Source organism: Leptinotarsa decemlineata, unplaced genomic scaffold (genome assembly GCF_025532065.1).
Source record: "Leptinotarsa decemlineata unplaced genomic scaffold, Ldec_3_MD MMD2_tig00026340_RagTag_RagTag, whole genome shotgun sequence".
In the NCBI taxonomy this organism is placed as follows: Eukaryota; Metazoa; Arthropoda; class Insecta; order Coleoptera; family Chrysomelidae; genus Leptinotarsa; species Leptinotarsa decemlineata.
The window spans coordinates 4,953,370-4,979,572 of record NW_027412694.1 but is presented as its reverse complement, the minus strand read 5'-3'; the positions used below and the strand labels follow the sequence as shown (position 1 = coordinate 4,979,572).

The following is a 26,203-nucleotide window of genomic DNA, read 5'->3' as shown; positions in this document are numbered from 1 at the left end:
ACTGCATGGTATACTATTATTATTACTATATGTTTTTATCGTAACAAAAGTTAATGTGATGTTCTTTGTTACTATATTATATAATGTGAACTCAATTTTTTCAAAATGAGGGTGATCCCGTAAAATATATGAACGAATAAATAAAAATTATTTGTTGTCCAGAAAGTGACCAGTTCATATTTTCTCTCTAAACTTCACAGAAATATCAATTGGATTGAAATTACCAACCAAGCGAGAGATTTTGAGGATCATAATAGGAATCGCACATTAAAAGGTAACTTGTTAATCCTTAACATGAGTCAAAATGTTTGCGAACTTCGAAGGAAAACAACAGCTGGTTAAGGGAAAAACCTATTTCAACATTTTTTCAACAGATAATGTCAATGTTGTATACTTCTATTGGTTTCGTAGTATCTGTAATCATAAAATCAACAATACTTATGCAGACTATCTGGAGAGGCAACTCAGAAGGTAGATTTACATATTTTTTGTCATGCAAGTGATAAAGCTTATTCGACAGTCGCCAACTTTATCACAAAAAGTAACAATGAGTAAGTTTATGAAGGCAGTATCTAAAGCTACTTTTGAAAAATTGGAAAACAACATAAAGAATATTAATTATTGGACAGATTCGATGGAATTTCTCAAGTAAATTCGATCAGAATTGAGAAGATTTCCCATGTTTGTATCCTGCAGGTTAGAAGAAATTCATGTGATCTAATGGTATGGGATCCAATGTCATTGAATCCCATACCATGTTTGAATATATGAGTGTATATGCTTCCCTTATCTAAGAAAAATACTTTGTGATGAACCTTTTCACAGGAAAAAAATACGCAGGTATTTCTAACAACTCATGTGGTAAATGGAAGTTAGGTCCCCAGATCTACATCTGATCAAGCTAAAAAAAGATTTCTTCCGGTGTAATTGTTGTGGAATTGGCCGCGGTGGTAGTGCGCCCGACTCACGATCGGAAGACCGTGGGTTCGATTTCTGCCTCGACCAGATATTTTTCTCGAGAGAGTTTATCTGGTTGAAGCTGGGATGATTCTGTAACCGTGTTAGGAATCACACATTAAAAGGTAAGACCTCGTTAGTCCTAAGCTCGCACAAGTTTCTCAACTTCTGAGAGTTGTCGTTCGTATGGGGGCGACAGCTGATTAACGGAAAAACAGTATTAATGAGTCGCTTTCTGGAGAGTTTGTAACCAAGAGAAAAAAATACTTTTTGCCATCTTTGCAAAGTAGCTCCCAAGGAAACTTTGAAGAACTATTCAAGACTCAAGAGTTGTTAACTCTACCCTCATTGTTCATACTCGAAACTGTCTATTCAATAGTACACAAAAACAAGTCACTATACAAGATTACTGATTCACCTGTCTAAGAAATGATATAAAATTTCCAATTCCAAAAACAAATTAAAAAAGTCATGCGTTCATTATGTTACTGAAATATTCAATCATCTACAATCAGAAATGAATCTGTTTATGAAACATAAACTGTGTATAGAAAACATTTGAAAAATTCTCTTCTGGATCTGGTTATAAATTGTATTCCGAAATTTTTTGCGTGTTCATTATCTGACTCAATACAGTGTTTGTATTTTTTATGTTGTATTTTAGTCATTTATTTTACAATCTACTGGATAATTAATATTTATTGTTATGGTTACTTTTTTAAGCACAAAACACAAGCACTACAGGAAAATCCTAAAGGCGCTCCCAGAGCGGTGCCAGTGCGAAAGTAGCGATTCACATTAAATTTGAATCACTGGAGATTAAATCCATTTGGAAAAACGTTCCGAGGAAGTTATATTTGTTATACACTTTGATTTGTAGACTGACAGTATTCCTGCTACTATAGTTCACAACAAAATTTCAACTTTTATAACCAAACACTATTATTTTTGAAATTTCAAATTTTTGCATATTTCCTCGGTTTATACAGACATATCCTATATGTACCTATACATTGTTGTTCTAAGATAAATTATTATTATTATTATCAACCTCTATGTAGATGGTTAACGGTTCAGTAAACCTTCATTTCTAAACCAATCAAAAGATTTGTGGCCAGATAATAAGGTTCTAGCAGAATTAGATAAATTAACTTACATTAATTGATTCTCTAAACTGAATTGGATAATTTATATATACAACTGCTACTTTGATTTTAACACTTCAAAAAAATGTATTCTAATTGTGAAAAAAGTCAGGCAGAAAAATTATTATTAGAAGCAAAAAATAGGATAAGCAAATTTTTTTATATCAGTAGGCGTCCCTCCAATATATTGTGTGAAAGTTCTATATATGTTCGAAGTTATGTTTGTTTACATAACGTATCTGAAAGAATAATCAATGGACCTACATATTTTCTTAACCTTTTCATTGAGGTTAAAATATAATGGGCGGAACCAGTTTTTTACAAGTACCGAATGCGTGAAGAATTCCTCCATATTTTTTTAGAAATCCTGTATAATATGGGAACAGCCCTAATTTTTATAAAAAGTAAATGGAAACTGTGATATTATGACAAATAGGATTTATTTATTCAAAGAAATATCATGTGGTCAAGGCCATATAAAAATTAAAAAATACATTTGCAAACATATCTTTTATTGCAAGCATGTGACTAGAAATGAGATAAGTAGTATTCCACAAAACATGTTCCCATGCATGGTCCAGGATATTCTGGACAAGTAAGAAAGTGACTAGTAGACTCATTTTGTGCATCAAGAGTTGTAAACAAATTTCATTATTTTTGCTACATTACTTCCTTTTTCTTCACATGAAGATATATCTTTCTATATATCCCCCATTTTATATAACAAATCGATACGATGCGCAAAATATACAATACAATATAATAAAAAGTAAAAAGATTTAAGATATATTGAAAACGTGGTACTTATGGAAATAAACAACATATTCTCAATCACTTTGAACAGTTATGTAGAATAATTCATGCTCCATAGGCGGAGTAAGTGTCGAATCTATAGGTTGGCACTTGAAATTATATTTAGATAGAACGCGTGAATGCAATATCACGCTTTCCGCAGGGAAAGGGTTGAAAAATTTTTTCTTTTTATATTTTCATACTATATTCTATATTTGTAATGAATACTTTATTTCCTTGAAAATTTTCTAATCTTAAAATTCAATATCTCCAAATTCAATATCAAACCAACATTTCATGAAAGGGTGAATATGTTGGACGAGTTGGAATTATGGATTATAAGTGTGAGGTTGGAATAACAAGTTCAAAATTAAAATTCTTAGTTTAAAATTGAAATTACTAGTTCAAAATTGAAATTACTAGTTTCAAGTTAGTATTATGAGTTTCATTTTGGAATACATAATTAGTCTAATTTGAAGTTGAAATTATCCCAAAAAATTATTATTTCACAATAAAATCAAGTTATGGATTGAGAAAGACTACAAGTTTGTAAGATGACAGTGTTCCATGTAAGTGAAATTTTACCACTATCATATACTATAGTGTGTAGCAATCCTGTGAATGTTATCTGGATCAATTTCATAACACATGTTTGGAGTACAGACTGAATAGGGAAAAGTGTTTTTTGTATAATTCAATGTTCATTAAAAATACTCGTTTCACAAGTATTCTTCTTTCCTGTAAATCAATGCTTACATGAAAGTAGTTATTTTGAGAGGGTTTCTTTTTTCACTTTTTCTCTCAAAAGTAACTTCTTTACACGATCTACATCTGTGTAGAGAATTAATCTTGAAATGAATTGCTTTCTTCCTTTCTTTGAAAAATTCCCACATTTATTGTATAAAGATGAAGAAGTAGAAAGCCAAAACCTTTTTTCCCCAAAAATTATTCTCCTCTAAAAATATCCCTCATTCAATTTGAAGTTTATAACATTTTAGTTCAGAAACACTGCTTTTTTGGATACAGTAGTATTATTCAAATAAAATCTTTATTTCTTTGTTTAAAAACGTTTTCATTAAAATTGTTTTGTGTAAAAACAATAATTCCAGATAAGTTGCCTAGTAATTTTAATTGTTTACAGAATAATGAGCATATTTTTTGAGACAATTATTGAATACAGGAACATTATTATTTCTATATCTTATCAGTCTTATCAATTTGTCTAACTTGTAAAATAATAAAAATAGACAGACCAAAATTATCAAAAATATGGATGCAGAAATCGTACCTCTGCTAGAGGACTTACATTTTGGTAATTATCTGTGTGTGTTCAAGATATTCTGGACAGATCAATACAATCCCATTGTTGACAAGAATTATGAGCAGAATTTACTATTTTCTGAATCTCTTTGTCTCTTGTGATCCAAAACTATTGAAACAAGAAAGTTTTAGATTCACTTTATTTCATGCGATATGATTTTATGTTATAAAATCCCAATGATGCAATGAGTTTATCTGTTAAGTTCATCATAATTAACAAGTTTCATTCTCTCGGCACAAACATCTTAAAAGACTGAATTGATACAATTCAGCTGTCATTCTTTGTGATGTCGGCTCTCCTGTTCTTCCAGTCGGTTCAAATTTTTTCAATGCATTTTTATTTCATATATGTCTGCATACTGTAAAACTTGGTAATTAGTATCTTAATAATATTTGTTGGGATGTCCATTATATGTTATATATGAATGACTAGTACTCAAAGTTGATCAGTTTCATTTTCACTGAGTTTAAAATGATGATCAGAGTTGAGACCTTGAAATAGAGAAATTAATGAAGTGGGATGTCAGATTTTATTTTTTATAGTTTTAATAGCTTTTAATTCGAAATTTCACTAGTATTTTTTTCTTTACTTTTACATTTTCAACTGAATTATTACCTTTCAATTTCACAAATATATCCAATAAGTTCTAATATGAATATAAGAAACTAGTATGGTTCTTATACTGAAAAATCGTTATGTATTCAAATAAACAGAATATCATAAGATTGAGAATTCGTTTAGAGCATACCACTAACTGTCTAGGTAGGAAAGTTTTATGTGTTTCAGAAAACCAGTAAGCACTGGCTCTATGACATACTCAATTTTATAATTTACTGGAGAATCCTTCACAGTGTTTGCGAAATATTTGTGTTTTACTTACTGTGAAACTTTGAACTCCTACTGCTTAATGATTTAGTGGTGTGATTTAATTTCAAAGTCGAAGTCAAAGTCAAAATACGCTTCTCTGCTACTCAGTCAGGTAATAACTATCCGAGTTAATGTTCTCAAAAATCTATTCACTGTAAAATAATATACATTGCGAGTTTGGTGAATAAAATTTCAAGTAGTTACTAAACATATGTATATACAATAAAAAGGACAGAAAAAAACAACAAAAACAATTTGTATTTACAAAAATAGCCAGTAAGTATGTATTTGAAAAATTTCCAATATTGATTACATAAAATGTATTGAGAGTCAGACACAAGTCAAATTAAAAAGTGTCTTGATAGTACTCTGATAAATTATAATATGCTCTCTCACAAAAAAAATCTTTAAAACTTCCCTGAAGTTCCTGTTATGGCATGCACCTTTTAGATACGATGGTAGGTGATTGAATATTTTCAACCCATTATGAATGAGAGAGTCTTTAATAGGGGAATAATTTGAAATGGAATGTTTTTGTGGCCAGTGGTGTTTGCGTTAATTGACAACTGATTTCGATGTTTTACTATGAGACATGTAATTTCTACAATAAAACCGATATTACAGTGATGATTTTCTTTTCCCTAATCAGTGATTTGCAAGGATCTCGTGTCTTTGTTTTACACAGGAAACGAACTGCGCTTTTCTGTATAACTAAAATTGATATTGTCTACAGTACATGCTCCCCAGAAAGGGATTCCATACCATAGGTGAGATTCTATGGAAGAGTGATATGTAACTTTGGCAGCAGCAAATCCTAACTCATAAGATGTCAGACCCAGAGGACAACTTAGTTAGATTTGAGACCCCTGATATGGTCTTCAAATTTCAAATCACTGTCAATAAATAGTCGCAGAAATTTTGTCGGTGGTTTATTCTCAACAAAAATGTTGTCAACTTGTAAATTGCTAATGGAACATTCCACCCATAAAACTACTTGCAGTTTTCATATCAGATAACAATTTTTTGAATCAAATTGGAAACAGTTGGCAAAAGTCGAAACTTGTATGAGCTGAGGATTAACAACATCCTCTCTTTTAACATGCAATTCCTACCACCAGTCAGAGAATATAATGTGAGCCATCCTCCCTGAGTTGGGATTGAACCAACATTCATAATATCGGTTGTTTCATAAGTAGAACCCACCAATCAACTGACTAAATGATGTGGTATATTATTAGAGATATCAAAACAGCCTACTCATGGTTTTCTTTCAACAAAAAATCTGCTTCTAGCAATGTAAAGATCAATTTCTGCCTCTGAAGTGATATGGATGGATCATTTTTGGATACTATATTATATATTATATCTGTTTAAAATCTGTTTTTCCGTTAATCAGCTGTCACCCCCATACGAACGACAACTCTCAGAAGTTAAGAAACTTGTGCGAGCTAAGGACTAACGAGGTCTTGCCTTTTAACGTGTGTTTCCTAACACGTTAAATATATATATATATATATATATATATATATATATATATATATATATATATATATATATATATATATATATTATAAATATGTCAATTACAGAAAGTGGGTTAAAGATATTTTATTAGGCATGTTAAGTGAAATATTAAAGTTGCATATGCTTATTACACTTCAGATCAAATTAAATTCATTTTATTACCAAAGTCAATGTGAATGAACAGATCAGAACTTACTGGGCATCTGCCTTTATCAAGAATACAGTATGCAACATCCTTAGTTGAGTGGTAGAATAGCATAAGTTAAACTCTACCAAGATAAAAATAAAGACCATTCATTATTATTATTATATTGAAGAATTTACTATTGTTGAAATCAAGAAACGCAAAATGTGGCTAGACTTTGGATGTGTCACGGATGCTTTAGATGAACTTCGGTACCTTATTATGACTTGTGCTTGGGAACACGAGTCTTGCGCAAGTCTTTCTTCAGCTTGCACAATCAATAGAACTTGGAGCTGCCTTTAGGGGAGCATCTGATTGGCAATTGATACAATTATTTTTAACGTATTCAAAAAATACACTTGAACGTGAGAATTCCACTTGAAACTTTACAATAGCATCTTCAGGTGTCACACAATTATTTTCCAAATATGTTTGGATAAAAAAATAGACACTTACCAACAAGGAGTTCACATCTTCCTCCAGCAATTCTTTTATTTCCGAAGTTATAGATTCAGTTTCAGGATCCCATATTTTTCTTTTTCTCAATACAGATTCAATATCTTGGACGTCAGTGGAATCTTCAGCATCACTGTAATGCGACATCCTGGTCTTCTCTTAACACGCTGCTATTATAACTGAAACATCAGTGATAGGTAATTTGTATTATCAATAAACTTGAAGTGAAAATGATCAAAGGTCAAAGTAACAAACATTTCAGCTTATTGTGAAAATACTCCTATTGGACCAGGTAAAATATTAATTGTATCTGTTGATCTTATCAGTTCAATTAGTCGCAAAACATTATTTTAATATAAATTGAAGGTATTTTTGACCTCTTTTTAAGTTCTAACTCAAAAATGGCATTGCTCACATTTACTGGCAGTTTCAAGATTCCACTATGATATTCACTAAATTTCAGTTGAAATTTTTCCTGATGTTTTAAAACGCATTGAATTTAGGATATTTCATTTTGAACTTCCACAAAATATTACATGACTCTTTGTTACTTTACAACACAACTTTCCTTACTCAAGGCCAGTCACCTAGCAGCGCTCAGCTGATAAATAGCATACAACTGAACAAGTGAGGCAACATTCAATAACAAAAATCACTAAATATATATAGAGAACTACATACCGACATGAAATCCTTCATTTGTTGTTTTATGGTTTGACTGTTGTTCGTGGATAAAAAAAATCATCATTTCCAAAAAAAACTTCAGGATTCATGTGAGATATTTCAAAATCATTAAGTTTTTAAAATATTGAATATTGACACCACTTGTCATGAACACCAATTTACGTACTGTGAAATTACAAAAAGTTGCCTATATAGCCTCAGGATATAGGGACATATAATATCTTACAGGAGTGATTCATGGAGTCTGGGTACAAGCGGCTCCGTCCCACATCTTCATTTTAGAAAAATTACAAAATAAGCTAATACGGATGATTGTGAATGCTCCGTGGTTCGTGCGGAATGAAGCCATCCGCAAAGATTTGCAGGCTGCCTTCCATTCAGCAGTCCATTCAGTCGAGGAATCGGTGAGTTTAGTTGGGGAAGCTATAGATTATGTTGTAGACGACCCCCTCCCGATATAGAATATCCCGACACTCTGTCGAATGAGGCCCTCATATCCCCTGTTAACGGGCGAACAAATTTTTCATCCATCCCACCCCAGCCAGGTAGGGGTACCCCGTGAAGGGCAGAACTGATGTCTGAGGCAGGGCCGTCACCATGAGGGGATGGGGAGCCTCCCCCCCTGCTTTTTCGACTTGGGGAAAAAGTTGGGAATTTTTGGGCAGTGGAGATAGAAAAAAAATAAGTAAAAAAAATGAAAAAAATAGAAATGAGAAAAAAGAAAGGGAGAGGTGATAAGAAAAGGGAAAGAACCAGAAGAATTTTGGAATTTCCCAACATGCATAATTTGGAGATCCCATACTTTGAAATTCTGAGTTGTTTGAAAACTTCAAAAAAGTTCTATTTCTCCCGAGTAAGAGAACAGTCCTGAACAGTCCACAAATTTTGATGTGACAATTTTACAAAATTCTCAACTTTTCGCTGTTTTTCCGTCTTGGAAAAGTTGGGAAATATCGGGCCGTGAAGATAGAAAAAATAATAATAGAAAACAATAAGCACAATATTATTTAAGTGTTGTTTCCTTTCATTTGTATTGAATATTCCTATACATGGTGGTTATGGTGGAAGAACAAGAACCTTGATCCAAAGTAGAATTATTCCCATTATTATTTTTATATTTACCAAAATTTATTTCTGTTTGTGCATACCCTAACGGGCATAAGCATTCAGCCAATCTTTGGATAGCTAAGTAAGAGAATTAATATATTACAGTATTAACAAATCTCTTGGCTTTTATTTTTTCGAAAGTTGGGAAATTTTGCGCTACGGCACTGATCTGAGGACTTTCATACCGCCATCTCCTTAGTCATGAACCCATTTGTCTCTCTGACAAAAATCAGCAAAAAGGGTAAGGAAGCTAGGCTCCAACCTGTCTGAACTGAAGATGAGTTTGCTGTAGAGGAGGGACACTCATCTGACAGCCTCTCGTGATGTTGAGCGGGCAATGGACGATTCCAGTACTCCTATTCAGTGTTGCCACTATAAAATTTTCGGGTCTAAATCGACTGACATTTTCTAGGCCTTTTAATTCAAAGTCGGAAGAGATAGAATTTGTAATTTTATAGATTCCCGGATGTTCCCGGATATATGAATTGAAGTATTGAAGTTGATATGGACAAAAATAAAGAATCCTAGGGAACTTTACTTTTTAGGTTGTTGAATTGTTCGAAACCTGTCACCTATATATGTTTACTTGTTATCACAAACATAGCATTTCAGTATTCAATTTGTTTTTCCGAGTAGTTACGTTTTGATAGTGTATTGTGTAGGTGTTGTATGATATCTTTTTTCATACCATTATCATTACCAGAGGATATTCCAGGTGCCCTATTGAAAGACAATTTATTGATTGAAGACCATTCAGTTGCAGAACTCCAAAGATGGTTAGACTTTTTCTATCAGAACGATCCTGTTCTACTGAATACAATAAACAATACGTGAATACAACAATAAAATTTCATATGTTATATGACATGTGACGGTAAAATGACAGGATCACCACTATTAAACAACGTACAAACTTAAAATTCCCTAGGATTTTTTATTTTTGCCCATATCAACTGCAATTATCCGATTCATATATCCGGGAACATACAGGAATCTATAAAATTGAAAATTCTATATGTTCCGACTTTGAATTATTCCAAAAAAGGCCTAGAAAATGTCAGTCGATTTAAATCCGAAAATTTTATAGTGGCAACACTGAATAGGGGTACTGGAATTGTCCATTCCTGTGACCTGCATTCTGAGTTCGACGGGTTGTCATTTTTGGCGGTAAATTCAAATTATTTACAACTTATCAGTTATATATTTTGATTGCAGTCGAAAAATTATTATGATATTACCTTGGCAGGTTGTTAAGCTAACATTTCAACAATGTCAATCAAACTAGGTCAATTTTACCCTATTCAAGTTCACTAACCACCCAACAAATTTTTTTGGTTTACAGTTATCACCTAGAATTTCTCAAAAAGTCCATGGTTCCTGTTTCGTGCTGAGTGTTCCTTCTGCAAGGTATTGTGTGATAGGGGGGTTGCGAAATGATAATGTCGAATTGGATATCATATGACAGATGCCAAACTGGAGAGTTGAACAGGCCTTTACAAATTTCAATATTTTTTGAAGCTCAAATTATACCTTTGCTCATATAAATAAAATACATCAATTTTTTTTATTGGAAACCCAAACTAAACAAAAGTATTTTTTTATAGAAACGAAAAATTCTGCTGATCAGGAGAGGCAATCTTACCATTTCTTATTTTACTACTACCTTCCATATTTATTTTTTTCGAAGCTCAGATTTTCTGAAAATGAACATTTGAAAAAATGTATTTTTTAATATTTTTCAATACTTCTATTCTATTTTTTTCAAAAATTTTCAAAACGTCACAGCACTGTAGATAATAACATACCTAGGTACCTATATGACTTAACTGAGTACCTGAATTTTGTTTACCTGTGACAATGTGGGTAGGTTCGCTAATTTGAAAACCGGTGAGAAACCTTAATCGATTTGATCATTTAGCAGGTTACACCCGCAAGTATTCCAAATAATTGAGTTTTCAACTCTTGTTTGCATAGTACAAAATTTACGTATCGTTTAGATTCGGGAACTTGTGGTTGCATAGGCATTGTGGGTGTAACCTGCTGAATGATTAAATCGATCTAGTTCACTCACCGGTTTTCAAATTAGCGTACCCACATTGTCACAGGTAAACAAAATTCAGTATTCAATTAACTTAAGTACCCAAGTAGGTATGTTATTACTAAGATTCCTAGAAACCCTGGTGTTGGTAACGCTTAGATTTTGTTTTGAACTTTTTGAAGGAACCACCTGTTGCTTTTAACAACACTTACGAGGTTTTCCCAAGATGGCGCTATTCTGAATTGTTCGAGTCCCCGCTGAGTCAGTCAAATTAATTATTATCTGTCATTGTCAAAAAGAATTTTCAACTTTTGGTATTTTGAAATTGATATTTTTTGTCATCCCAATCTTTACATTATTCGCATTTTTTATTATAGTTTTTGTTCGTTAGTTCTCAGTTATTTTAGTTTGGTTACATTTTTCAGTAGTAATAAGGAATAGTTTTATATAGTGTATAAGGATACTTTTTGTAAAATGGGACAATTCTGTATTTTGTGTGAACAGTGTAAAAATTCGAGTAATCATCTGTATTCAGTGCCAAAGGTAAATGAAACATTTTATAATTACTGTCAATCCACCACGGATAAACTAAGTATGTATCAGCCTACACCAAAAACCAACTTCATATTTTGAATAATCCTTCACCCTTTCAAATCCACCTTCTGCTACTAGAGTATCATTACTTTCTTAATCATAATATCAAATTGAAAATAAACATTCACTTATGCTTTTTTAAATTTTTTTTAAATACAACCTAATACCTAGTTGCAAGAAAAGTCTACTCATAGAATCATAGATACCTACAGATGAATATTACAGTATGCAGAGAGATTTATTGCATTTCTACAGAATTATTATGAGAAGTAAGTAAGTTTACAGTTACATGAAATTTAACATCCATTTAAAATATCATGATATTAATATCAGCATAAAATTTAAAACTAATAAAAAATTAAATCTATATCAACAATTAATAAATCATAGATTAAGTTTGAAAATCACTCTCTGAGTAGGGCTCCATGTCAAACAAATAGTTCCCCAAGCCTAACAGAATGTTGTATATTTTTGAAATCTTGTGGAAAATTATTGTAGAAATCGAGGGTGTTGTTGTATTGTGGACTTGTATAAAGAAAATTTATTGGGTGGTTAAAAGACTACTCATGTATGATGAGAAACCTAATGCTCTCTTAAATATATACTCGTAGTAGTTGATTGCATATAGAATTCCAAGCAACTAAACAGTATGCTCTTTTAACTTTACTTGTTCTCAATTGGTGATTTGAATGGTTTTATTTGTGCATTATACCTGATCAAAATCTGTAATTTATAGGATGAAAACAAGAGGAAACTGTGGATGGATGCTGTTAGGAAATATCTGCCTGATGGTGCTTTTTTTGCTCAAAGCATTTTCCCATCCATTTCATTGGTGAGAAAAAACTATTGAAGGGTGCCAAACCATCATGCATGTGAGTATTCAGTTTCTACAGCACTACCTATAAATCCTATCAAAGATTTGTATATTTTTTTCAAGGTGCACTTATAGAGAAGTACTTAATTGTACGAATTTCAAGAAAACGTGCACCATTTCCAGAACCAGTTTACTAATAATTTCTGTAGTTGGAAAGTATCCGTTGAATAAGGTATCAAAAGCAAATTTGATCACATACAAATCAAGAGAGAACACTTGGTGTTATCAAAATGATAAATATCAAATTATTTATATATGAAATGATAACCCCTTCTAGCTTTACCTATCTACAAAAAAAGGTTCTTTTCAACCGGCTGTTCTCTAACAGTAACCCTGAGAAGTTCGCAGTTGGAAACAAATACTCTATGCCATTCATTTCTCTTGAAGATAAAAGATTGTTGTTGTTTTCAGTTCAACTCAAGCATATCAATGTCCTTTTACAAATTTCATATAAGGCTCATAACGGACTTTAAAAAGAAAGTTATTGATAACATAATATGAGAAGAGATATTTATGTAACCATTATTTAATTGAATCATGTTGAAAAAGGGATATGTTACAAATTGTCCAAATGTGTGGAGTTTAGTTATAACATTTCATATTATTTTTCATTTCAATGATCGCAACTGCTGTTTTGTTCAAAATTTTACATCATATTTTCCCTTGATACCTTTCATAAAAATACATCATTATTCAATACGGGCTAATATGTGCTAATATCATTCTATAAATAAAAGGTGATAGTGGAAGAAAGGGGTAAAGTTGAAGAACATTTTCTATAAATGCCTGATTCACAGAAAATTAACTTCATTAACTTTACCCTCTATTTTCTGATATCTCATATTTGTCAATATCTGTGTAAGCTTACTGCTTACACATGGAAATAATATATAAACAGCCTCTTCTGAGAACATAATAAAAAAAAGCTGTATCTTTTAGAATCTTCTTGTGAGACGGTTATAATTAAATGCCAGTAGGAATTTTAAAAAAAATTAATGAAAAAGTTGTTATCGAACAAAGGGTTATATTTAGCTTAGAATCGCACGTTGAAAGGTAAGATTTCGTTAATCCCTGTTCGCACAATTTTCGACTTCTGAGGGCTGCCGTTCATAGGGGAACGACAGCTGGTTTACAGAAAAACCAATTTTAACAAATACCATTTTAGTTTTTTGTCCATGTTTATTTACAGGGATCTCAATTTATTCAGTTTTGTTTACAATAAATTATATAACAAAGAAAGCTTGTGCTGTAACCACTTATACTACTACTATAATTATTATAGACACATTTATGTGTGTTTAATGAAGGACAAAATTAAAGTAATGAAAAACATTTGCATGAGTAAAGAGTGAGATTCTTAAAAATATTTTCATCATCACAGAAGAAATTGATTTTATCAGAGTAGTTATTTTCAAGTCTCAACATTTTAGATGTTGGAGATGGAGAATGATACCCATAGTTAGTTAAGTGATATGGTGTAATAAATAGCTTTATTTGTCTGATGGACCTTCGTGGAACGTTGAAAGTTATAGGGGAGAGAATTTCCGGACAATCAATGAAACCAGATATAATTTTGAATAGATAAACTAATGATTTAATGTAACTTCGATTCTGAAATCAGCATGAAATATTTCTAAAATTGAACTGAATGTATAAACCCATCCTGTCTAATTTCGTAATAGTTAGTTTCCTGGCTTTGCCCTGATCATTTTCAGTAAAAATATTTGACTGCAACTGAGACAATCATATTCAGTTGCGTTGATGAAGTAATCTTAGAGAATAAAGTTGATACTGAAATTAGTTTCAATGAATATATTATGAGGAGTACTTCGTCAACGCCGCTGACTGTCGTAGTTGCACTTGAAACGTTTGGAGTTTACCAAAGAAGACAACAGCAAAACCCAAAAACCAACCAAAACATTGAAGTCAGTCATGAAATCATACTACATGAGCTGTTGAAAATTATTGATGAAGGATGCTGAAATTTTCCCAGATTCAAAGATTGATTTTCATTTTTTTATAACTGGTTTTATTTTTCAGTTTGCAGTTGGATTATCCAGTGGAAAAAACTCCGTTTGAAACATGAACAACTGAAATACTTGAATTCCTATATTTAGTTCTGTGATCAGTTTTTTCAAAGAATATTTGATAAAGCTTTTGCCAAATATCTGATAAGGATTGTGTGATTATTTATATAGTTTTATTAATTTAATTAAATAACATTTATTGATCTAAAGGGTAAAACATGTTTTAGACAAGTAAATTGATGGATATATAGCCGTTACTATGTGGTAGAAGATCATTATGAAAAATTTAGATTTTAGACAAGTTGTATTGTGAAATTGACGTGATAGTCATTTTTATAATAAAATAGGTATTTTGATATTTTTTATTTCTCAGCGAAACCGCTCCTGAACTTCCATTAAACGTTTTTCCTAGTCCATCCTGTAGTATTCTACCCGATTCACACTCTGTCACAAAACATCCATTGGCAAATTCTAGCAGTATTCAACTAGAGAATATTCCTAATCCCATTTTGGTTTCAAATACTTGATGACATCCAGATTGAACCAAAATCATTTGGAGGTGATAATGTTCACATATCCATAACAATTCCAATCAACTTTGTTGATATTATTTTCAGCATTTTTGGGATGATGAGAGCTGCAGGTGGATGCAATACTCATCCCAAGTCAATTCAAGTTGGACAAATATTCCGCCTAATGTCCCTCTATTCTCTGATAAAACCGCCCAGGGAAAGTAATGTTAGTGGAGGAGAAATGATGAAATCCCTTCTTCATATTGGAGATCTGAAAGAAAAACAGCAAAAATTTATATTCTATATTGAAATAGAAAAAATTATCTCCGAAATTGAAGAGGACTTCTCAGGTATTGATGAAGCTTTTGCTTATTTCTGTGAATATGTTGCAAAAAAAATTAAAGGCAACACCAAATGTGAAGAATGTGTGGATTCGATATTGGAGAAGGGAAATGAAATATTCAATTCCCTCATAAGAAACAAGAGCAGAGGATTTTTAACATTACCATCACAAAAAATTAATAGCTTTCTTCACGATGTTGAAGCCACAATAATATCAGGTGTTTTTGAGAGGGAACTTAAAAGAAATTGCTTTCCAGTAATTTTAATCAAATTGTCAAATTTTTCTCCCAAAAATATTGTAGGTTGTGAACACCACAAGGAAGAATTGTTAAGAGAGGCACTGAGGGCATATTTGATCTCTAGATTGAATATCTGCTGTGCTAAAGAGCATAATGAAAGAGCCCTCGAAAATAAAAATTTTAAAAAGTACAATTTTCTGTGAGTCAAATTTTGAAAAATCTGAAAATATCTGTTGAGATGTGAAACTCTCATCAGATGTATGTTTTTTTAAAATTTGATTGAATATTTTCAAAAAACTACCATCATAATTGATAATCACATTGTTTGAAAAAAAGAACTCTTTTACACACTCAATGTAAAAGGTTGTAGTGTGCAATTAAAGTATATCAGAAGACATTTTGTATTTGTATTATAAAAGACGCTAATCTACTTTCATGCAGTCTGCAGAAATTCAACCTAGTGTTCTCTGAACATTACGGTATTTTACTTTTCGTGGGAACCTGAATATAAAAGAAATCCCATCACAAGGAAACTGGAAGTTAATTTACCACTGGTAAGGATATTAAATACAATTTCACCTCAGACTGATAAAAAACTAACTTAACTTTTGAACGGTTTGACATAGAAACATGAAAAAAACGTTTGGGGGCTATTACCGATACTATTTTTTGAAAAATTTGAAATTTTAATTGGCATGGGGGTCAAGTGTCAAATTGATCTATCAGTGATGACCTGCACATGCAATCATTGCAAAAAATATGACTCAATGAAATCAAATTAAAATAATAATAATGGAAGAAATTTGAATTAAACTTTGTTCAATTTATGCTGGAACTGTAAATTTCAATAATTATAAATACAGAAATCTTATACTTTTACAGACAATAAATAGTTCACATTCTTTCTGAACCAAAGAAGTTATTCAATACATCTGATGATCAACGGAAGGTAATTGACCATCTTACATCTATTGTAAATTAATAAATTTTGCCTTGTAATTTCTCTCAAGTTATTTGCAGAACCCAAAGGCTTGCATGACGAGTTCAAGGTGGGACTGTAGTGCTATTTCTCTTGAGTGATTTTCTGTACTTAACGAGATGTGTATGTATAAGAAAATCAATGTCCTGATTCATGAGTAGAACTGCTAGGTGTGATACACATACATCCATAGTCACTATGAGTAGATGTATTTTGGTTGAATATCTATTAGAAAACAGCTGTGTTTCTACTCATAACATTGTTCTTCGTATATAAACCGCTTATTTCAAATTTTATGCATCAATGAGGAAACTTTTTAATTATTAATTTAAAAAAAAACGGTTTAAAAGTTGGTGCTTATCAAAATGATCTCTTAACAGGTAATCGAAAATTTCGACAAAGAATTCACTGGGAATATTTCTTTGTAATCTAGTGAATTATTCAGTTTTTCCATTCCAATACCATACTAAAAACATGTATTCAAGTATATAATCTTTATACTTACCACCTGTTTTGCGGAATTCGTTCCGATAAACAACCAATGTCAAACTACATAATATCTGCCAACATTTCTTGAGTTGAAATATCAAGAAATTTCTTCAAAACTTTGCTTGGGTTGAAACTTCAACTAATAATTCACCAGAACTTGGACACTTATCTTTCAATTTAATACTGACAATTCGTCAATAACACTTAAAACACAAAAAATTCATTAACTCACTTTTTAAGTTATCCTAAAAGCACAGTAGGTATGAAAAATGAATGTGGAATTAAATATAAATACAAATACACCCTGTGTGGTCTTATGATTACAGTTTACTGTAATGACTGCTTGCGCCATCTGAAACGGCGTAAACGGCGTTGATCTCTGCTAATCAAGTTAGCCATAAATCCCTCATTTTACCCCAAACTTTTGCAGGTATGAGTAGATGCACCAGGGTTTTTAGACATCTTAGTTATTACCTACAGTGGTGTTATATAAGGGGTTATTATCATTCATTTTTAGTTTAATGTACCATTAGTTTGAAAATATCCTTATAGGACGAAACTTCAATAACTTTAGTTACGAAAGTAAAAGTGGTAAAAAGCAGAAATTTTCATTTCTCATTTTTCATGATCCCCTACCACGTTAATAACGGCTACATCCAGCAATGTATCAAAAAGAATTATATAGTCTGTTTAATGAACTACTGTCAGAACATAAATGTAGATAATAACTTCATTTTATTAGTGGACTCATAGATATATAAACAAGAGTGGACTAGATATTTTCGATGAAGTGAAGCATAACAACTGTCAATGAGAATTCTGTGAGTAAATCAAATAAATAAATAAAATGGTACTGTGAGTACCATTTGAAAAAGCCATCTAACAAACTATTTAACTTAGGTACAGGTAACTCCAAAATGAAATATAATTGAGTATTATATCGTTCAGAACAAAATAATCCAGGGTGCTCTAAGACAAAATTATCTTTGTATAATATTTAGGAAGGGATATTATCGAAATCGATGGCCCAAAACCTCTTTTATGCCTGGTCAGAATTCGCATATGGGATGATTTCTATACATTTCGATGTTATTTAGTTTCCAATTTTGTACGTAGCATTTTCATAAAAAAATCAATAACTCAAGAACGGTTACAGTTAGGTTATAAGGTACATAGTACCTTATTTGAAATCATATTATTTTTTCCTGACCTATTCAAAAGTGTAACGATTATAGGGTATTCCTTTAAAAAACGAAACATTGATATGCCACACTACTTTGAACCATCCTGAAGACTCCAAAATAATTTTCTTCTGCAGTCTGAATCAATATACATATGATGAAAAGGAGAAATTCCCGAAAAAAATAAATGGTTTGGTTCACAAAGTTAAATATTTTAAAAATACATATGCCTACACCAAAGTCAATGTAAATGAACAAAACACAACTTACTGGACATCTGTCATTATTAAGAATACAGTATGGCTATATTGAAGAACTTATTATTCTTGAAGTTAAGAAATATAGACGAAGATGATTTATAATGAACTGATTGAGAATTTGTCTAGTTTATTTGTGGTCAGATTGACGAATTCACTAAGAAAAACTTATTGCATATAATGGCATTCTTTCAAATATTTATGCTTTTCTGAAATCAGGATGATTTTAGGATGATGTTTCATTGTTATGATGAAATTCGAAGCTGTGGAATTTTTTTGGAGGTGAGAAAAGCTATCTTTCGTGAAACAAGCATTGAAGAAAATAGTCATCTATCAGTACAATTACTATAATTGTAAAACCGTTTTGAAATCGAAACTTGCGTCAATTAGAGAGTAGGCACCTATTTTTGTTCAAGAGTGGGAAATGAATTTTCAATTATTAATCTACTGCAAATTGTATGAGACAACAATAATTGCATTAGCACAAACTTCGAATTACACTACTTCTTTGAAGAGAAACGACAGAGCTTGGAGAAAAAGCAACAGGTCTTCAACAACTACAATTTTTATGTTGACGATTTGCGAATGAAAATACGTAAAAGTTAGGAAAACTTTTTATAATCCGGCTCGAAGACCATGTTTTTGCTAGAATTGAATAAGCGAAACAGCAGAGCAGATATAAAAACTGAATGTAACAAGGCATTAGGTGTTACTTACGGAAAATTGGTGTTTTAACCACCAATGTAGTAATACATATTAACACAAATTTCCAAAATTCAGAAAACAAATGTGAATTGAGCTTTATGTAAATAGAAACATAATACAAAATATCGTTTTATAAAATGACGCGTTGTTGAATAGTGGATCAAACTGGTATTTGAACTGGAATATTTTCTGAAAATTGAACAGTATTTGATAAATACTTCTTGTCCTTACCAAAATGCTTTTATGAATAACTGAGTGCAACTAGCAGAGAGTTCGACTGTTTCTCAGTTTACGAGAGTTTGTAGAATGAAATGAAATGAATAATAATAATTATTTCGGGAATTGATTTATATAAATTGTATGCGATATGAAATATAGACGCAATCCAAATATTCCTGAATACAGAACTGTTAAATTGGTTTACGATACCGATTCTAATCTTACCAGGGTCAATTAATTCTCGCCCTCTTCTGCTTAACTCGATAAGATATTATTGTAGAGAATTGTAAATCATACATCAGTTCCAAATCAATAATTATGTTTTGACTTGTATATAGTTGAAATGTATAAAATTGCTGTTTTGGTTTTCCTGTTGACCATTTTTTTCATTTTAAATTACGACGGATGCACTGCGGTAAGTTTTATGAATTATTTACCTACTCAAAGAATGAAAAAATTTGATTTTTTTGGAACCAAAATTTGACAAAAGTTGTTTATTTCCAGTGAACTCTAAATAACTTCATTATAAAACACAATCACATAATTAGGTGAAATGGGGTCTAACAAATGCTCAAAATAATTTTCTAAGACATCGCGTTCCATATTTTCATGGTAATCGCCAGAATGCTTTGACTCAAACATCAATAGACCGCCCTCAACAAAATCATTAACACTTCCAATGCGGGATAAATACAAGTATGATTTTATTATCAAATTAAGTCTTACTGCCGTTTCAAATCCATTGTTATTTGACAACTCTTTTCACGAACAAACTTGATTTAAATCTTAAAATATCGTCAGATATCACATCAACTAAATAGAAAACTTATATATAGAGGTAATAATAGAAATATACATTTTAAAAAACAAAAGAGAAATTTTGAAACCATTCATTATGAACCAGTTTCACTCGAAACCATAACGATGCGGAGCTCTGATATTTCAGCCCCTTATTATAACCATCTCTTCTGTTTTTCTGTTCTTGTTCTGATCTTCTGCTCATGCTTTTCTTTTGACTTCATTCATTATCTTTTCAATTTGATGAAAATTCTCACTGTCGTCTTCTGTCGTAACTTCTAAAGAATGTTCACTTTTATTTTCGCTAATCTGGAAACGTCATCTTTTCCAGGATAAATTTTCAATTCCGGCCAATTTCAGTAATACTATTTTCTTTAATAACGGCACGATCATATTTTCGTTGTCTGAATAACTTTTTTGTTGGGACAATAATTTTGTTTCAGTTTTTTCATTGTTGTTAGAAACTTTGAAATTACATTATTTTCAAGGAAGATTTACTTGATATCTATTATCACGTCTGCAAAACTGTTTCTGTGTAATATTTTCCTGTTTCAAAATAAATAATATATTTTGGTGTTATATTTGCGGGCTCCCTTATACCCAAAACATCTAATTCTCACAAATTAGTAATGAAAAAAATCAGTGAAACCGAAAAATATACGATTGTTACTTACATGTTATTGACGTGTTCCATTATACTCCACCCAAGATTTGTTTCTATGGCAACAGGCACATTATTTAATTGAATTTCTAAAAATCAAACAATCCAATTTCTTCAAATATTCTATAATAATCAAATCTCTCAGTCTGGGTATGTAATTACATATCTCATATTTTGTTACGATACTGATAAAATAATTGTCACTTATTAGGATATCGTATATATTATGGAGATGAAGAGATGATTCAAAACCACCAAAAACCCCTTCTCTTCTGTTGGCTTGCTTAAGGTTTAAATCTTTTGCACACTTTGAATTTGAAATATTGACAACCGTGAGGGGACATAAGTGAGAACCTATATATGTAGGAAATAATAGAAACATATATTCTGAAACAGTGGGTAATAATCAGCCGCTTTTTTTTCCAGAAGGCGACTTCAATCCGGCAGACCAGCGTTCTAAAAATGCTTGACGTGAATGTCTAATGTTTTTGTTTTGCCCATCTTTCCAACGTTATATTTTTCGTTAAGACATGTCCAGATAATATATATTTTTATTTTCACGTCGAAACTCCTTTATCTGCCTTACGCAATATCTTCTCCAGCAAATAATTTCATAATTTTTAACTGAGAGCGATTTTCTGTTTTATTTTTCTCAGCTGAAAATGAATTCTTTTGAAGTTTTTCATAAGTTTGTAGTTTCCATCAACAGGCACAGTTTCTCTTCCTGAAAATAGTTTTGGTGATTTCACAGCTTTATTTTTGAATTAGAATGATCTCTTTTCAGATCGAGAATATCAGTGGTTGTGGTAGAGAAACTTCCAATACCTACTGTTTCATATTCTTCATCATTTGATTGCATTGCGACATTTTGTTCATCAGATTTCATCATCAACTTTACTTTTTAAATACATATCTCTAATTTTTTCATCGATTTTAGTAGCCACTGTAATAACAGATTCAACTATGTATTCGTAGTCGAAAAAATGAAGTTAAAAATGAAATCTAATGAACGAAACGTCACATTGCAAACTGTTTTTTTACCTTTTATATGCTGTTCGAAATGGGGGCTGTAGAGTCAAAACACGAAGTTTGGCAATTCTAGTTTTCGGCGGATATATCAAAAATAAACACTAATATTCTCGATCTGAAAAGAGAAATATATTATTCTAGTTACCGTTTTCGAGATCAGCAGGAAACAACGGCCTGTACATTAAGAATAATAATCTATTTGTTAACGGAAAAAGTACATCTACTCATTCGTTTACTGGAAAGAAAACTGAAGTACCCATTTTAATTCATACGCTTAGTACCTATGATTCACTAATAACAACACTGATTGAGACCAAAGGGTTTATCAAGGTCATATTCTTCAAGTAAGGAAGTACCTGAAATCAAAACACTAAAAGATCGGACGAATCATAACATCATCTGAATTTTACTAGTTCGGACTTCCATTGTCTACTATATAAAATGATTTGAAAACCCTGAAACAAGTAAAAAGGAATAATTAAAAAAAGAATAGCTGAAGATAACAATTATATTAAGCAAACAATAAACCTGAAATGAAATGATAGTGAAATAACCTACAAGTAAAAATATAATAATTGAATGAATAAAAATTAAAGGAATGAAAAAAGAAAATAATGAAAAAGTGTAGAGATTCTAAGTCACGTTAGTTCACGACGTTTCGATTGTTGGTATTTACAATCGTCTTCGGGCATCACCCGAAGACGATTGTAGATACCACAATAAAGATAAAAAATATTTAAACTCTGATAGGTCAGAAACTTTTACATTTTTCCTCACAAATATTTTTTTGCATTTTTTCCAAGAATACTTGCACAAACATAATGATATTGTCGATGTGTCAGAAAGCCCTGATTGAAAGTTTCCATTTATTATAAATTTTCTTTTAATCCAGCATTATTTCTTTTATTTCGAAGATAATTAATAATAAGGGGCCTCCATTCCTTATTTGCACTAGTATCTCCAGACTTTCAAATCCGGCCCTGATAATGTATTTTGTCATTTGTGATTTTAACTATTGAGACATTGAAAGTTGTATAAAAATCGTTGTTTCAGATTCTTATACCAGAACAACAGCAATCAAAACCACTGTACACGTCTGGAATTAAAACAACGAACTGGAAAAAGCCTCTTCTCACCCATCAAAATTATAGTAAAGTAAATGTACATAATAAACCAGACGCAGAAGCGCGGTATATTGTCACGCAAACACAGAAAACTCAGAAGATATATCCAGTTTATAACGCTCATTCGTATGGACCAAACTCTAAAAGACATCAGGACATTTTTGAAACAAATGTACACACTGGTAAGTTAAAATTTGACACATGTTCATTGCAATCATTTCATGAAACTACTCAGGTCCATACCCAAGCAGCTAAATTATTTTATAATTTCATGGTGCTGCAACAGTTTTATTTGTTGGTATTTTATAATTACTTCCAAACTGCTAATTGATTATATCAGACAAGCCGTGAACATAATACAGTTGTAAGTAATAAAAGTGTTTCATAAATTTGTCATAGAAACGTTTATAAAATAAAATTAAAAATCCGTTATAAAATAGTCACAAAAATTATCACAGATTCGTTTTTACAATTAACTTATAAACATATTTTCCTATAAAATTGAATTGTTTTGTAGCAGTTTTATAAACTGCTACAAAACAATTTATAAAACTATTTATTTATTTTATAACTGCTTCCTGTAGCTTCAATAAAATTATTTTATTGGAATGCTTTCAAACGCAATTTTGTTTTCATTACCATATTGTCACTTCAATGATGATTCACCAACTATTTTATAGTATGGTATATTTACTACAATCTCAAAAACAATAAAATAACTGTTATAAAATCAAATTGCTTCCGCTTATATATATATATATATAATATATTTGCTGTTACCAATAATAAAATGCAGCATTAAAGAAGAACCATCTGACATTGATTTTAGAGGTCATGTAATGAAGTATAATTTATCAGTTTTATTTGACTAGCGTCCCAATAACTATATACCTAATAACGTCGTGTCATTGGAAAAAAATTAAGAAAGTGGTTCGTTTTAAACGAAGATCTACGTACCTAGTGCTTCAATTTTGTTCTTGCTAAAAATAGGAAAAGGTTAATTGATGATTAAAATTCGACGATTAATAAGTAGAGCAATAATGTTTTATATACACCCAAATCACTAGCTCAAAACATCCTTCGAAATTCAGTCTTTATAATCGATGGACGAAGCTTCTTAGCCAAAACATCGCGACAGATAATATTCATCCAAACAATACGTGAGAAATACTATCTTCATTTTTATAGAAATCTATAAGTAGTTGTTTACAGTGATTCTCGGCCTCCCCCCACCACTATGACGTATTAATTGCTTTTTTTATTGGTTGTTGTTTGGTGAAGTCAAGGTGATGTGACCTTGAAGGGTGTGGTGTATGGATCGTTCAGAAATTTTTTTCCGGTTTCTAATCCTCCCCCCACCAATATGACGTGTTATTTGCTTTTTTTGTTGTGCAGTGAAGTCAAGGCGTTGTGACCTTGAAGTGTCTGGTGCATGGATCGTTCAGATTTTTTTTCATATGAGATTTTGTGTGTGTTTTGTGTGTGTGTGTGTGTAAGAGAATGCACGGTACAGGGTTTCATCATGTGCTTGTTTGTCTATGTACAAACATACGTCTGCATACTTCGAAGATCCTCCAAGTAATGAATGCTCCATCGGTGTGAGGGCACCAAGTTAGTAGTGGAGTGACGTCACAGCAATAACCGTTCAACGGCTAGAGAGCGACATGTTCACTCTACGTGTGGCAGAGTAATGCGTATTCATCGGTCTGCCCTCACCTCTCCCGAAGCGATGAAAGGTTGTGACGTAACGCATCGCTCTAGCCCCGCTATCGATGTGTGACACAACGGCAGCCGAGGACCGTCTGCCTACGTCTACCCTCTCCGAGACCGCAACGACCATTGCTTGCTCGTACCGGCAACTGTTATCGCATCAAGTTGGGAGATGGGCTTGACTGTGACGTCAGGCATCTCTAGTGGATAGCAACTAGCAATGTGAACCTTTCACGGTTTCATGGTGGGGGTGACTCGCACTGTTTAATATAAAAGAAATGCCTGGCACACTATGAAATCAGTAGACGAATATATCTGCAGCAGTTAGCAATTGGTAGAGTGTTATTCAGTTCATAATAGAGGAAGACGGTGAGTGTATTTGTCTGTTGGAATTGTTTATATTTTCATATATATTTTCATCATGTCCGTTTCAAAAGTAGACTTAAATAAAATTAATAATTTGATTGTACAGGAGGTTGAAATACTAGAGCAAAAGGCCTTATCATCATTGCCAATTGATGAAGTGTACATAATTAAAAATATGTCAACTTATTCTACACGATTTGGTAAATCAATTTTATTAACTTTGCAAGATGTGAGCAATGATAAATTATTTAAAACATGGCTACCAAAACGTATTTCGTTGCAATTCAGTGATGACGATATATCTTGTATCAACTCATCAGGTGGTAAATATACGATGATATATTTAGGACAGAGCCAACAAAGTTTTGCTGGCATGAAAACGCGATCTCTAGTCAAATTCAATATGATTGAATAATAATAGTAATAATTTATAGTGAATTTCTTTAGGTCATCGCTTACAAAGTTTTTTGGTGTGAAAACGCTAACTCTAGTCAAATTCATATGATTGAATAATAATAGTAATTATAATGAATTTCTTATTGTTTTATAATATTCATATATTAGATGATAATAATTATATGGAAATATAAACATTACTAACTTAGTTGAATACACTCACTTTGTAACTACAAGTAAAATGGGAATGTAAGTATTACATCACTGAAAAATTGGAGGTTGCTTATTGTTTTTTTTATTCGATTTCAGTTCCACCATTTAAAGATGTGGATGCAGTACGCAAGTCAAGATTGGGTCGATGTTGTAGATCTCAAATCATCGGTTCAACATTTGTCGTTAAATTGAAGGTGTTGGGGTGATGGAGATCGAACATGCAAGCAATTATGATATGAGTGATATGAAGATATGCTATGATGAAAAACAATCGAATTTATGCCTTCGTGATGCTGAGAACTTTGGAGTGGTGCAGAAGTTTGTAACAAATTTTTGGATAATGAATTGGAATTGTGGCAACTTTGTGAGGTTATGATTGAATGAACCTAAGAAGATTCCTGTATAGCCTCCAA

At 31.7% G+C, this 26,203-nt stretch overlaps 1 protein-coding gene and 3 long non-coding RNA genes across 8 annotated transcripts in view; 2 read left to right on the top strand and 2 right to left on the bottom strand.

Moving 5' to 3' along the window:
• AdipoR (Adiponectin receptor) overlaps window positions 1–7,851 on the bottom strand; it is a 33,294-nt gene extending 25,443 nt beyond the window's left edge. For all 4 annotated transcript variants that reach the window (XM_074183684.1, XM_074183686.1, XM_074183685.1 and 1 more), the window contains exons 1-2: window positions 7,662–7,851; window positions 7,247–7,425 (exon numbers count right to left, since the gene is read on the bottom strand). In XM_074183684.1, the coding sequence (XP_074039785.1) occupies window positions 7,247–7,393 (147 nt within the window). In that variant the 5' untranslated portion in view covers window positions 7,394–7,425; window positions 7,662–7,851. The remainder of the gene's footprint in view (window positions 1–7,246; window positions 7,426–7,661) is intronic.
• On the top strand, window positions 7,473–10,619 carry LOC141485953 (uncharacterized). The gene is made up of 3 exons (XR_012467552.1): window positions 7,473–7,538; window positions 8,159–8,334; window positions 10,380–10,619. It is a non-coding gene; the product is annotated as an uncharacterized lncRNA (long non-coding RNA).
• Window positions 10,620–11,191: 572 nt separating this feature from the next.
• LOC141485879 (uncharacterized) lies at window positions 11,192–14,914 on the top strand. Of its 2 annotated transcripts, none has more exons than XR_012467506.1 (3): window positions 11,192–11,618; window positions 12,406–12,541; window positions 14,584–14,914. It is a non-coding gene; the product is annotated as an uncharacterized lncRNA (long non-coding RNA). The 2 variants fall into 2 exon arrangements; XR_012467505.1 differs by having other exon boundaries at window positions 11,192–11,938.
• LOC141485880 (uncharacterized) lies at window positions 12,613–17,734 on the bottom strand. The gene is made up of 2 exons (XR_012467507.1): window positions 17,148–17,734; window positions 12,613–15,353 (listed from the first exon to the last, which is right to left on the bottom strand). It is a non-coding gene; the product is annotated as an uncharacterized lncRNA (long non-coding RNA).
• Between the last annotated feature and the right edge of the window lie 8,469 nt (window positions 17,735–26,203).